Consider the following 14816-nt stretch of genomic DNA (forward strand, 5'->3'; position numbering starts at 1 on the left):
GAAGATGCAGAACAGAGATATTGTCTTTTCTAAAGAATGGAGATTATGAGAGCATTTACCTAAGACTATATTCTTGTCTGGAATATGGTTTTCATAGACACTCAATTCCCATAATCCCCAGAGACGTTCATTGGCTTGCCCAGTTTGTTTCCATCTGGTCCTTTCAAACCAGGAAAAACAATATAGTAATTCTATTGTTGCATCTAGTAGCCTGGGAAAATGGAAATATATATTTAATATAATTCTTACATAATATAGTGGCTCAGTAATTTTTAAATATGTGAATTAACACTTCCATTCCTTTTGATTTTTGTGTCACAGCATCATTTAGCAGTCTATGTTCTGGAATAAATATCTCAAAATTCTAATTACATATGCTCATCTCTGGGATAATGCTACCTGACCAAGTTTAAATTATTTCTTGTATATCTTAAAAGCAAACATGTTAACAAAAAGTTAACATAAATACTTGTTTAAACAGCAAACTGTTAATATGTATTAACAATTTTCCAAAATTGCTCTTTTCTATTATTTTTTCTTCCTCTTACTTTCAGATATTTTTCATGAACCTTTATCTCCATTTGCCTTCATTTAAAATTACGCTTCACTCATTCATGTTCACAAGAATTTTCAATCATGTTAAAAGCAAATATGAGTTCTGTTTGCTTATTGTCACAGATAGCCTCTTGGTTATTATTCTCCACAATCACCTTATTCATGAATTGTAAGTTGGAGATCAGCCTCCCAGTGCAGAACTGTTTAGAAATAGCCCTTCATGCTTGCTCCTCTATTCCCAGAGGAGTTTGCTGCACATGCCTAGATCTCCTTCCATCTGGCTTCTGCACAAAGGGTTTATCCCACTTTAACACAATTCTTTGTATTATAGAGGACCTTGACTTTATCTGAGAGTGAATACATATGAAACAATAATCATGTTGCAGGAAAAACTGATTTGACTATTTTTTTTTCATACTCGAATCCTAAGATGACAGTGAAACTACACTTAGCCGGCAACAAAGACCAAAGGTAAGGCTGTAATGATGACAGAGCTGTAAAAAAGTAAATGTGAAGGGTCTGATTTTTCCATTATTACAGTACTTATTTATGTGGCTTCAGTAAAACAGAAAAAAAAAAACTTGGTACATTTATTTTTATGTCTACCACTGAAAAACCTGAGTTTGTAAGACATTAATATGAAAATGGCTGCATTTGCATACTGATAGATTTGTGAACTTTATTGCAATGTATTTTTTAACAGAAAAATATAATTATAGTATTTTAAAATGTAACTCTTTCCTCCCTCAGTGTAAATCAAATCACAAAGACAAGAGTCCTGAAACCTCTAATTGAAAATCTTCCTTTAAAAATGCATGATGATCTTAATGTTTAAAAGAAGTCAGCCTATTTTCTCAGTGTATATTCATGTTTTCTAACGTTCTTTTTTCTCCAATTATTATACACACAGTTTTATAAGCGAATATTTAAGAGTCAAGAATTTTGTGGTATTTTGCCTAGAAATAGACTGGAAGAACACAAAATCTAAATAAAGAATAAACACCAAAAGGCCAAAAGGAAAGAAAGAACAACAAAAAAAGTACATGCACAAGCACACCCCCCCCCCCATATAGGTGCTTTGTTTGTAATACTTTATTTCAAAATGTATTGTACAATGCTGTCTCAAATACTTAATTTGGGTTTCAAAGAGTTGTAGATGTTGGTATAGGTTGTTGATTTCAAATGGAAAAATTATTGGCACTGAAAGATGGCAACTGAAATCTTGAACCTAACTGGGTTAATTAAGGTTACTTCGTGAGGATTAAATAAAAATATCAGAATTCTGCTCTGCCCCCCACCAAAGGATATGGCATTTTTACTAAAATATATTTTTAGGTTTGTTTTGGCATATTCTTTTCAAAGAGATTTGAAACTCTTAAATTTTTATAATTACAGTATCTTATATTTGAACTTTCAAAACATTACTCATTTTGAAGTAGAATCTAAAACTACATTTAAAAACATTTCTGACCACATTTGGTCTGTTTAAGGGACTAACCTTTGAACACACTAGTCTTATTTTGAAAGGGCAAGGTGCTTTTTTTTTTTTTTTTTTTTTAATAGCCAGTGCCCAAGAGAAGCAAAAACTGTGACTCCCCTCCCCCCCACGCCACAAAGTGCTCACATATGTCATCTGTGTTTGTTAGCAATGTTACCTCCAAGTTTGTTACCTTGGAGTAATTGACGAGTAAATCATTACAAATGGGTCCAACTCTAAAGGCAAAATTGTCAAAAAGAAGAAAACAGCAAATCCACTTGCCTTATGTTTATTAGAGGAAATCCTGAAACTTCTGTAGATTGCAGTGTTAGGAAAAACAAGTTTGTCATTAGAGCGATGCTATGACCACTTCCCCACTCTAACTGTTGTTTAAGGGAGTCCACTCCTAACTGCTGACTCAGTTTGTCTTCGCTGCCAGAACCAAAACGTGACCCAAATTGTCTACTGGGTTGAGTAGGAACAAACGGGCAAACTGATGATCGCTTGGCAGTTCTAGGTTTACTAAAGGATACTTATTTAGTCTAAACACTGTTTGTTGGGACTGCAAAGGTATAAACAATGCCCCTCCCAGGAAGGAAAAGGAAAACCTAAAATCTTAAGCAATGGACTCAAGGTCACTGACGGAAGGCACCATTTGAGACCGAACTCCTCAACTCCAGTTCCATAATGGACCGGAGCCACACAGGAGAGCGTGCAGAAGTTCCGAAGCTGCGTAGTAAAACAGCTGGCGTGGGCAGTTCTTTTATACTCTGGCTAGAGTAAAATTAACGCAGCTTTGCGTTTCCCCATCGCCGCTGTCAGCATCCAGCTAAAGGGTGTAGGGTTAAGGAAAGCGGAACCCAGTTGTCCTTTCTCAGCTGAGTCCTTTGAGAAACTGGGACTGAGAAGGGTGAGCGTCGCGGAGAGGGGCAGGGGTGGGAGAGGGGAGAGGGGAGAGGGGAGCGGGGCGGGGAAGAGGCGTGTCTGGGGTTGAAGTCCAGCTGGGAGCATCCAGCGGCGCTGCCGGCAGACGGGGGCGAAGGCAGTCGCTGACAGTGAGGGGAGAGGGGGAAGCCGAGGGAAGGGAAGGAAGTAAGGAAAGAGGAAGGAAAGGCAGGAGGGGGCAGAAGCTGAGCGGCTGCAATTTCTGCGGCCCGCTCAGTAGGAGGAGCAGGAGGAAAAAGAGGAGGGTCCAGAGTCAGTCAGTCAGGCAGCCAGCGGGAGGTGGAGAAAGCAGGAGGAGGAGGAGGAGGAGGATTAAAGATGGCCACCAACAGCTGCGGGAAACGGCAACAACCCCTCACTTTCCGGGATGGTCCCTGCGGGTCGGCCCGGCCTTGATGGAGAGACGAAACCCGAGGAGCGCCGAGGCTGAGGCGGCGGCGGCAGGGACCCAGCGAGGACGAGGACGCGGCGGAGCAGGGACGGGGGCAGGAGAAGGGAAAGGCGGCAGCGTCGCTGCCCCTGCCGCCTAGCACCGCTGCCTGGCCCGGCGGACCGGTTCCCATACCTCGCGGCCGCAGAATCGAGCACGGGCCCCGGCCCTCGGCCCGCGCCGCGGGGCTCCTGGGCCCCGCCGCGGACGTCGCCCCGGTCGCCCATTCCCCGTAGCCCGTGCGTCCCCGGCGCGGAGCCCCGGCCCGCCGCGGTCCAGGCTCCCGGGCCGGCCCGCCCGCGCCCTCCGCCGGCCCTCAGGTGAGTGCCCCCGCCATCCTCCCCGCCCCCCTCGCTCCCGGAGAGGCGGCGCAGCCTCGGCCCGGCGCGCCCGGCCGCTTTGTTCGTGCGGGGCGGAGGCGCTGCCCACTCGCGGCCCTGCGCCCGCTCCCCCTAGGGACAGGCCGCGGCCCAGCTGCTGTCCTCCCCAGGGTCCGCCTTGGCCGGGAGCCGCCGCCGCCGCCGCCGGGGTTGGCGGCCTGGCCGGAGTCCTCTGCTGCGGCCTGGGGAGGGCGCCGTCGCGATCGAGTCGGGTTTGGGGTCGGGGTCACGGGCGGCGGGCTGAGCGGAGCGGAACCGGGATATTTTGGGGGATAGGGGAGGAGAGGGCTGGTCGTTATCTCTGGGAAGCAGTGGGGGCGTAACCTGGCGGCCCTGGCTCGCAGGGGTAGGGGATCAGGCCCTAGCCCCCGCTCTGCATCCCGCGGGGTCTCAGCTCCCGGAGCCCCCCCCTCCCCGCACCGGACGCAGCCGAGCGCGGCCTCCATCCCTCGGGCGCTGTCTCCAGGGCTTCGGGCCTCTCCCCCTACGCCCTATGCTGGAAGCCTTTCGACTATGGAAGGAACCAAAGATGCTCCAGTTCTCTTGTACTGGGGATGTGGTGGCATCTCAAACATTCACAGTTATGGCGGGGTTTAAAAAGCAGATGTGACCTTTCCGACCAAAGGCCATCTGGCTAGTGTTTGAGCCTCAGGTGCAGTTTTTCGTTGAGTTTTACCATTTAATTCTGCGATCTGCAACATCAGGTCTTCCTTTCACAGAAACAATGTGATACAACCAGATTGAAAGGATATTTACTGCATATGTGAACCCTTGCATGGACTTCCAGTACCTTAAAAATGGTTAAGTGTTTTCTGTGGGAAAATGGTGCTCATGCATACAAAAAACTATTTTGGTTCAATAATGGTTGCCAACTGGTTTACTATGTAGTTTGAAAACCAAACAATTAAAAAGGAAAAACAAAACCCTATTATTTGGGCGTTTTAAATAGTGGCATATTTCCAGGTTGGTATTTGGTAGCAGGTTGAGAACAACTGGCTTCCACTATCAGGCGACATAACAAACATAACATAAAATAGAACCAAAAATATGCTAGTTTGTAGTAAAACATGTTGTATTAGTGCATAAGTCTAGTAAAAAATCCCACTTAAAAAGAAATAAAACTTTATCATGAGACTCTTAATATATATTATATTAGAATTGAGAACTCTTCCTGCAATATTTGAACAATAGTAGAGTATGTTAACACTTTGAACCATTCTATCTCAAGCTGCTGGAAAGGTAGGTTTCTGCTCCTAGTTTCTTTCCATGAGTTAAAATGGATTCATCTGAAATATATGCATGCTTTTGGTGGGGCACAGTGGGTCATGCCTGTCATCCCAGCACTTTGGGAGGCCAAGGCTGGGGGATGACTTGAGGCCAGGAGTTAGAGACCAGCCTGGGCAACATGGAGAAAACAATTTTTTTAAAGAAAAAAAAGTTTCTGAAAATTTATATCACCTCCAAAAAGGAGGGATAATTAGAAAATACGATGTTCTACTCTTGCAAAATCTGTTTTTAAAAAAGTAAATGACAGTATGATATTTCAATATTAGTTGGGTTCTCTACTTTGAAAGAGATTCTTAAATTCCACTGCTCAACTTTGCAATTTTAAAAGTTTACATCAGTTGTTCTTAATTACTTTCTTTCTTTCTTTTTTTAGAGATAGGGTCTTGCCCTGTCACCCAGGCTGGGGTGTAGTGGCATGATCACGGTTCACTGCAGCCTTGAACTTCTGGGCCCAAGTGATCCCTCCACCACAGCCTCCCAAGAAGTTAGGACTACATGTGCATGCCACCATGCCTGTCTGATTTTTGTATTTTTTGTAGAGACGAGGGTCTCCCGGTGTTGCCCAGGCTGATCTTGAACTCCTGGCCTCAAGTGATCCTCTTGCCTTAGCCTCCCTAAATGCTGGGATTACAGGCGTGAGCCACCATGCCCTGCTTCTTTCTTAATTTCATGCATATGCTTCTGAGGGTCCTTGGCTCACCAGAAATCATATGCAGAATATAGCATATATTTGCATTTTTCCTAGATGAAGAGTCTGTGTGGTGATCGCATTCTCAAAAGGATATGGCTCTGTAAAAGATTATGAACTTCTAGATATAAAATTAAAGGATAAATATTCCATATTTGGAAAGCTAAAATTTTTAAATTACATTTGATGATTTATGTCCTTCATTTCTGATTATGCCCAAGAAATGTTTGTGATTAAGAGTTCAGCACATAGACGTTGTTTCTAACACATTCTCACTGAAATCGAAGGAAAATATTAATCCCATTTTACAGATGGAGAAGTAGAACAAGTTGTTTTAAGGTCATGCAAACACTGGTGGGCCAACATGTGAACCCAGACTGTCTGAAGTCAGAGCCAGCATTCATAACCAGGGTATACTAGACTTTGATCGGTAATACCATTTGATTGATGTAAAAATAAGTAATTGATGTTTTAGTTAGAATTGCAAAGTATATCTGAGATTATCATAGCATACAATATCATGAGATTTTAGAGCCCTGGACTCCCAGTATGAAGAGATTTTAATGATACTAACCTCATGTTAATGACACTAGTCTGAAATCACACCCGAAGTAAGCGTCATTTCTACAGCATCCTTGGCAGGATCATCCACCTCTGATTTTAGTCTTTCCTATGATTACAAATTTCCCCCCTTCTTTTTTTTCTTGACCTTTTTTTTTTTTTTTCCCCCTCTCTTTTGAGACGAGTCTTGCTGTGTCGCCCACGCTGGAGTGCAGTGGCATGATCTGGGCTCACTGCAACCTCTGCCTCCCAGGTTCAAGAGATTGTTGTGCCTCAGTCACCCAAGTGGCTGGGACTATAGACCCTGGCCACCATGGCTGGCTAATTTTTGTATTTTTAGTGGAGACAGGGTTTTACCCTGTTGGCCAAGCTAGTCTCGAACTCCTGAGCTCAAGTGATATGCCTGCCTCTGCCTCCCAAAATGCTGGGATTACAGGCTTGAGCCACCGTGCCAGGCCTTTCTTTTTTCTTTTAACATTTTAAATCTATATTTCTGTGTGTATCAAGTCAAAATCTGCCTTCCTGATATTTACACTGATAAATCCAGTTCCCCCTTGGTGTGTGTGGTGTATTTATCATCCATGAAATGATTAAGAAATAAATGACGACCAGGCATGGTGGCTCTCACCTGTAATCCCAGCACTTGAAGAGGCCGAGGCTGGTGGATCACCTGAGGTCAGGAGTTTGAGACCAGCCTGGCCAATATGGTGAAACCCCATCTCTACTAAAAATACAAAAATTAGTTTGGCATGGTGGTGTGCACCTGTAGTTCCAGCTGCTCAGGAGGCTGAGGCAGGAGAATCTCTTGAACCGGGGAGGTAAAGGTTGCAGTGAGCTGAGATCGCACCACCGCCCTCCAACCTGGGTGACAAGAGCGAGACTCCATCTCAAAAAAGAAAAGAAAAAAAAAGAAAAAAAGAAGAAATGGCTTCTACTTTAATGTTTTAATGTTTATTGAAGCATAATTAACATGTAGTAAAAGTTTAACAAATGTCTATAATTGGATAGTCCCCACCACAGTCAAGACATAAAGGATGTTTCCATTACTTTAAAAAGTTCACTCATGGCCCGTCATGAGTCAGTGCTTTCCCTCTACACCCCCAGCCCCTGAAAACCATTAATTTAATTGATGCTCTTAAAGTTTTATCTGGTCTAGCATATATAAATGGAATTATACATTAGGTAGCCTTTCGTATTCTCTTGCACTTAGCATAATGCTTGATATTTATTAAGTTGTTACATGTATCAGTAGTTTGTTCAGTGATGTGCTGGGAAATGTTTTAACAACATGCTCTTCAGAAAAAAAAAAAAAGAATCCCTGATTTGTGGCATTTGCTAATCATTGTAGTGTAAACACTCTCACTATGGCCTAAATTAAGCTATCAGCTCATAGAATTCCTGAAAATTTAACAATGGGCTCCCATGAGCTGGTACCAGCCAGCTCCAGCACAGTTCCTGTTTTTGTTGAGTAACATGGTTTTACAGCAGGGTAACACAATTTGTTCATCTATTCCTAAACTGATGGATATTTGAGTTGTTTCTAGTGTTGGTCAAATATGAATAAAGCTGCTATAAACATTTGCATATAGGTCTATGTGAGGGACAAAAATGTTCAGTTTTCTTGAGTTAATACCTGGGAGTGGGATTTTTGGGTCCTAGGATAAGTGTGTATTTATTAATATCAGTGACCTTTTTATTGAACTACTGAATTGTTTTCCTAAATGGTGATATCATCTTACATTCCTACAGCAATATCTGAGAGTTTCAGTTGCTTTGCATCTTTGACAGCACTTGGTATTGTCAGTTATTAAAACTTTAGCCACTTATGTGTGTAGTGATCTCCTTTAAATTTTTTTACTCTTATTTTCAGTAGTGTTTAGACTCAACATAGAAAGTTTATGATAGATGTTTCTAAAAAAATAATTTTCTTTAGCTTGGGCATCAGTTATGATCTCACTATGAAGGCTGCAGCCTTTGAAGGCTGTTTGTTGAGTTTTTACTGTGCACTCACCTTCCATGTTGTGAAAATTACTTTTGGTAAAGGCATCATCATTAGGGAATTATTCTAATGCTTAGCTGTTAATAATTTTAAAAATGAACCGTTTTAAATAGGTAGATAAAGCTATGTTTAAAAAATTAGAATTAAGAAATTTATCATAAAGAATTTTTTTTTTCAATTTTTACTTGGACTTCAAGGGAAAAAAAGATTCTTTGTGGCTCCCTGTATGCCAACACTTTGCTTTGATAGGATTTCACCAAGTTCTATAAACTCATTGAATTGTTTTTTATTTTAAAATCTTGAGGACTGTTAAGTTAGTTACTACTCCTTCTGAAACCACAGAATCAAAATCTATTTTTTTTGAGACAGAGTCTTGCTTTTGTCACCCAGGCTGGAGCGCAGTGGCATGATCTCGGCTCACTGCAGCCTCCACCTCTCGGGTTCAAGCGAGTCTCCTACCTCAGCCACCTGAGTAGCTGGAATTACAGGCATCCGCCACCATGCCTAGCTAATTTTTGCATTTTTAGTAGAGACAGGGTTTCACCATGTTAGGCAGGCTGGTCTCGAATTCCTGACCTTGTGATCCGCCCTCCTCGGCCTTCCAAAATGCTGGGATTACTGTGCCTGGTCAAAATCTGTCTTTGAAATTTCATAGTTTTAATGTGGACAAATGATTAAATTACATATACCTCATATCAACATTTAATTTGCAAATAGTAAAATGCTGGGTTGCCCCGTTGGAATAAGATATCATTCATTCAGAAGGTGATATGAAATAAAACCCTTAGAAGAGTAACCTGCCAGGTGCGGTGGCTCATATCTGTAATCCCAGCACTTTGGGAAGCCAAGGTGGGTGAATTGCTTGAGCTCAGGAATTCGAGACCAGCCTAAGCAACATAGTGAGACCCCTTCTCTTTTTTAAAATAAGAAGAGTAACCTTGTAAAAGACATAGTCATGTTAGGTTGTAAATAAGGATAGCTGTATTCACAGTTTGAGTACCCTGTAATGAAAGATGCTTGTTTAAACATCTCAACAGTTCTCACAAAAAATGGATAATTTGTTCGGTCATTGATTCATACATTTGTTCATATACATGCACAAATATCTTATGCATGTAGGATTCAAGGTCCTTATCATGTTAGAGCTTACAGTTGAGTAGAAGAGACTGTTGAACAGGGTATCACATACGTGAGGTGTGGGTGCTGTAGGTAGGTACATATGGTGTGGAGGTGGGGTGGGCATGAAACTCAAAGTTTGGCAGGACTTCCAGGAGGAAGCATTGTCTTCATTGAGAAATCTGGAGATTGAGTAGTTAGGGGAAGTGGCTGTGTAGCATTAATAGAATGTACAGTTATTCAGAGATGAGAGAAAATGCGAATAGTAAACATATCAGGAATATTGTTTTCAAATAACAGGTCTCTAAAGCCTACATTTCTTGCCCCTACCCAGTCTCAGTTGTAATTAGGAAGGTTAATGGGAAGTAAAACTGGTAAAAACCGAAAAAGCAAACATTTACTATATTATTGAGGTATTTTTTGGTAGTTTGCTTACTTCTAACATTCGTAGACTGAAATAATTTGATCATATTATCTTTGAACTCATCCCCAGATCTTTTAAGAAGCATTAATATAGATAAGATTATAGCATTCTTTTTTAACATTTAGGCTAATTCTCATCTAATACTGTAATGTTTATACATAATTAAGTGTATTTGATTTTTATTGCTGCCATGAAGTTCAAGTTTTGTTTGTGTGACAAGTATTAATGACATCTGAACCACTGATTTTATGCTGGGATATGTCCAACTGCTAGTTTAGACATATATGCTGAGATACTTACACAGGCATGTCAACCTCAACATGGCCCAAATGTAACTCATAATCTTTTTCCCAAAATTTATTTTCTTCTCCCATCTTCTCAGCTTAAGTAAATGCTGTTAGCACCTGTTCTATCAGTAGATTGAGATTGGCAGTCATCATACACTCCTCAGTCTTCCTTATGTCTCACATTTACTTAAGCATCAGGTCCAGTTGTTTTTTTTTCGGAGTCTTGCTCTGTCGCCCGGGCTGGAGTGCAGTGGCCGGATCTCAGCTCACTGCAAGCTCCGCCTCCCGGGTTTACGCCATTCTCCTGCTTCAGCCTCCGGAGTAGCTGGGACTACAGGCGCCCGCCACCTCGCCCGGCTAGATTTTTGTATTTTTTAGTAGAGACGGGGTTTCACCGTGTTAGCCAGGATGGTCTCGATCTCCTGACCTCATGATCCGCCCATCTCGGCCTCCCAAAGTGCTGGGATTACAGGCTTGAGCCACCGCGCCCGGCCAGTTGTTTTTTAAATCTTGTAAATGTTTGTCCTTTTCAACATCCACCTGCTAGAAGACAATTTTGGGGCCTGTATTTCCCTGCTGAAGTATTTGAGAGGTCTTTTAAATATTCTTAACTTCAGTCTCACGTCTTCTCATAATTACCCTCACACCCTTTCCAAAATGAATTGTTTTTTCTTTGTTTTAATTTTTTAAAATGTGAAATTGTGGTCTTTCCAGTATACCACCTTTTTTTTTCTGCTTAAAATTCTTGAATATGTCTTAAGTCATTATCAAAGAGGCACTAAAACATGGGGTTGTAATCTATAAAAAGCTCTTTGTAACCTGACTCCGGCTTCTGCAGTCTCATCTCTGACAGCCATTCATTTGTGCATTTTTTATAAAAAGACTTGAGTGTCTGCTGTCTGTTAGGCACGGTGCTAGGTGATAGAGCTATATCAAGGAGCTTAAATTCTAGTGGCGAGGGGGATAGATAACAAGTATTCGTGTTGTTAATTGTACTATCAATAACTGTCAGTTATTATAGTATATAGTGTATTATATACTATATTATATTATTATAGTATAGTTGTCAGTGACATCATACCATCATCGTGGTGCTAAAGTATGGGATTGCCATTTGTAGAGGTCTGGATCAGAAGGCCTCTCTGTAAAGGTCCATTTGAAGAGATTTGAGGCAGCCCAGGGAGTGAGAATTGTAGGACTGAGAGAAGAGCAAGTGCTGAGGCTCTGAAGCAGGAGAGTGCTTGGCATATTCACAGAACAATAAGGGGTTGACTGAAGGAGGTGAACCATGAGGTCAGGGTGGTGGAGGTGTCATTAGTCTTGGGTAGACCAGTGTTAGGACTTTGACTTCTGAGCTCAGTTGTTTGAGCCTAGATTGCATCCTCTGCATGGCAGAGATACATTCCTGTCTCCTACTTGAAGCTTTTGAAGTATGCCGTGCTCTCCCGCCCCTGAGCCTTTCTTTCTACCTGGAATAGTGCTTAGGTTGTCCCTCCTGGATGTTCCCTTAGCACTCTTGGTTGTGCTCCTATTATGAAACTTAATAGCTGGTTTTAAAAAATGTCTGAATTTTTATTTCATTGAATTAATGTTTGTTGAATTGTAGAACTGCTTAAACATAGGATTAATCACTGAAAACTGGGTAGGAGATGCCAACCACATTGCATAGCAACTGCTAGCTCATGTGGACATGGAATCTGTTTTGCTGACCACTGTGCATTTAGTGCTGGTGCAATGAGCTATACACAGTAGGTGCTCAGTAAATACTTGGTAAATGATTGAGTGCACATTGCTGTGCCAGCCTCTGCCTTTTCCACTGCTTCCCTGAAACCCATGGGTTAAATGAACCCAAAATCCCTAAACGTTTCCTGACAGCCTTATCTTTCCACTAATCTTATGGGTGAGAAATGCCACATACTTAGAGATGCATTCTTTCACCATCAATAAATGTAGTAATAAAGAAATACAGTAGCAAAGAAATGTGGAAATAATTTATCTCGAAGTTAAATAAATAAAGTTCATTGCAGAATGTTTTGACTCATTCTTACTTCTGTTTTTCTTTCTTTGGTTGGAATTTTTTCAGGTTAATTTATTACTTGGCCCCCAAATCTTGAATAACTATAACACTAATAGATCTAGAATATCAGTTCTATAAACACCTGAAACTTGAGTCTTGCAGAATGTGAAAAGCCCAGCACCAGAAAAGAAGTTAATGATATTTCTTCATGTGTTTCATTTGGTTGAACAAGGAATTACTAGTTGATTTATTCACTTGGACTGCACTGGTACAGGGCTGTGGGATTTTTGAGTCTAAAAGTATCAGGCCTTACCACGTACCTTTCAGGGACCCGTGGGACATCTAGGTATTAGGGTCATAAAACTGTGACCATTAACTCCAGATTCCCCAGTTCTTGTCGTAGGCTTCCATGACCTGTCTGACCCCATTACCTTCACGTCTTTGAACCTTCAGAGGAGGGACATTGAGATATCTCAAGTACTGTATCTGCAGAAAATGTAAGACTTGAGGCAAAACGTTAAAGCAATGTCTGTTAGTGATACAAGTCACTTACCCCTCATTTTGTTTAATCAAAAATTACTGTGTCCAATAGATTGTATGTAATAGATGATAAAATATTGGATTATTGATCTTCCATAGTGTTATAGTCCATTGTGAGGAGTCTCATTATGATATACCTTGTAGTTTTTTTTTTTTTTTGGTATATGAAATACTTTTTATCTCTTAGCCCACTTAATGCAGGCACTATATATATTTTGACCAACTAGACTAATTTCACTTAAGTGCTGAGATTTTGTTTTCAGTTTGGGGTTTTGTTGCTGTTTTAATGCTTATGCCTGAGTTGGGCCTTGGTTTTATATCTCTGTAAAGTGGTCTCACTATTAAATAAGCACTTTAGTTTTCTCAGCTCCAGGAAAATTATTAATGATTTTCTTAGGTCTGTGTTTTCATCCATGAAGGTTATTTTTTAAAAAGAAAAAACTTTTGTCACCTGCTTCTATTCATGTATTAGTATATTTGTGTATAATATATGATTTAGCTTAATATATCATCATTTTGTGATATTTCACAAAAGAGCACCATGGTTATCAAGTGCTGCAGTAATTGAGCAAGCTCAAGGCTTGGAGGTGTTTGGAGACAATGCTTTTTATCATTATGCTGATCCAGTAGCAGGTACTTGTAAGCCTTAAAAAAACTGAAGCCCTACTTAGTAAAGAGAACTGACATACATGGTACTATAATAATATATTTTGATGAGGTTGCAAGCTTGGATTGGAAACTTTGTATCAACTAGGTACGTGTGAAGCCACAGTGGATTTAAAGTATTGTATTTGGAAGTTTAGAGGACTACTAAATGAGTGACGATTTTAAAAAGTAATTACAGTTGTTTCATTCTTTTGTGAATGGCCTAATCTCTTTAAAGTATTCATTACTACTACCTATAAAAGATTAGTGCCTATTGATAACGGCACTTCAGAGGCCCAGAAATTAAAAGACTCTTGTTCTTCCCCTGCTGGTAGAGAGTTGTGTCTTTGGATAGGACCCATAGCCTGTCTGGCCTCTGGTTCTTCATGCATTGGCTCTCCTTTCCCCTGTGGGTCCTTGAAATAATTGCGATCATTGAGTTCTGACATGTATTCTTTCAGCTTTCTTTAGTTTCTTAAGCCCTTAGTACCTGTGTTACGAGTGGAGATCATGTGACGGTGATTTTTGACATGTTGTAATTGGTATGTTGTCAACACTTGATGAATCAACTGCCCAGCCGATTAATACCAAGCCCAGCTTCCTCTTCCTGTATGGTGTTTCTTCCTAGCATGTTTCCTACTGTTGTCCAGCCAGTGTGGACTTAAAGGAGGCCAACTTACTTAGTATTAGCCTAAGGAAAATAGAAATTTGATGCATAGCTGTTATTTAGTCCATTAAAAAATTATGCCAAAATTATTTTGTGTTACGTCCTATTTTTTTCAAGGGACAACTGATTTGTTTATCTACACATTAACAAGTAGTTTTATTGACTTGCTTTGAGTAAAACATCCACACACATAAATTTCACTTTATAAGTTGAATAACTCAGAATGTGATTAATTATCGTGCCTGGGATTCAACACTTTAAATAGAATTTCCACAAGTATTTTCTCAAAATATTTGTTACTTAGTACATGTTAAGTATTTGAGTTTAGAAAAACAATTTAATTTACCTGTTTTAATTTCTGCAACACTTATTAAAGATACATGACCTTACTGGTTTTTTTAATTTTTAATTTTGAAGTAATTATAAACTTGGGAAGTTGCAAAAATAGTGTAGCGCTCCATGTACTCTTCACCTATCTTTCTTTCCCCATTAATAATATCTTATAACTATAGTACAATAACTGATGTATATTTTATTACTGAAAGCATAGTGACCTGATTTTGAAACATATTGGAAAATTCAAGAATGTTGGTATTTTTGTCCTCTTCAGAGGGTGAAGATGTTCATGTATACAAATTCAGATTTGTACCTTATGTCCGTAGGCAGCAGGCCTAGGGAATGTTTCTTCCCTGCATTTCCTATAAGAAGAGCAACAGGTAACTAGACAAATGGCTGATTATTTCCACAGGATAATTCAGTCACAGCCCTAGATATAGTCATGTAAAAATTTTAATTACA

General features: G+C 40.6%; 3 protein-coding genes across 4 annotated transcripts in view; 1 reads left to right on the forward strand and 2 right to left on the reverse strand.

Annotated features, from left to right (window-relative positions):
• Positions 1–2842, reverse strand: part of LOC115892626 — a 31024-nt gene extending 28182 nt beyond the window's left edge. Inside the window, exons 1-3 of the mRNA XM_030913917.1 lie at positions 2823–2842; positions 2315–2545; positions 60–211 (exon numbers count right to left, since the gene is read on the reverse strand). Of these exons, the coding sequence (XP_030769777.1) occupies positions 60–211; positions 2315–2545; positions 2823–2842 (403 nt within the window). The remainder of the gene's footprint in view (positions 1–59; positions 212–2314; positions 2546–2822) is intronic.
• A 286-nt stretch (positions 2843–3128) lies between these two features.
• On the reverse strand, positions 3129–3546 carry LOC104672942. The gene has a single exon (XM_010376809.2). It carries the CDS (start codon positions 3538–3540, stop codon positions 3235–3237), a length of 306 nt encoding a protein of 101 aa, XP_010375111.1. The 5' UTR covers positions 3541–3546; the 3' UTR covers positions 3129–3234.
• Positions 3253–14816, forward strand: part of WDFY3 (WD repeat and FYVE domain containing 3) — a 312187-nt gene continuing 300623 nt past the window's right edge. For both annotated transcript variants that reach the window (XM_030915939.1, XM_030915944.1), the window contains exon 1: positions 3253–3727. The gene's annotated coding sequence lies outside the window, so the exon portion shown is untranslated. The remainder of the gene's footprint in view (positions 3728–14816) is intronic.

The sequence above is a fragment of the Rhinopithecus roxellana genome, chromosome 2, assembly GCF_007565055.1.
Source record: "Rhinopithecus roxellana isolate Shanxi Qingling chromosome 2, ASM756505v1, whole genome shotgun sequence".
NCBI lineage: Eukaryota > Metazoa > Chordata > Mammalia > Primates > Cercopithecidae > Rhinopithecus > Rhinopithecus roxellana.

Coding starts and splice junctions, on each gene's coding strand:
- LOC104672942 (XM_010376809.2), bottom strand. CDS start 3,540: ATGGGAACCGGTCCGCCGGGCCAGGCAGCGGTGCTAGGCGGCAGGGGC.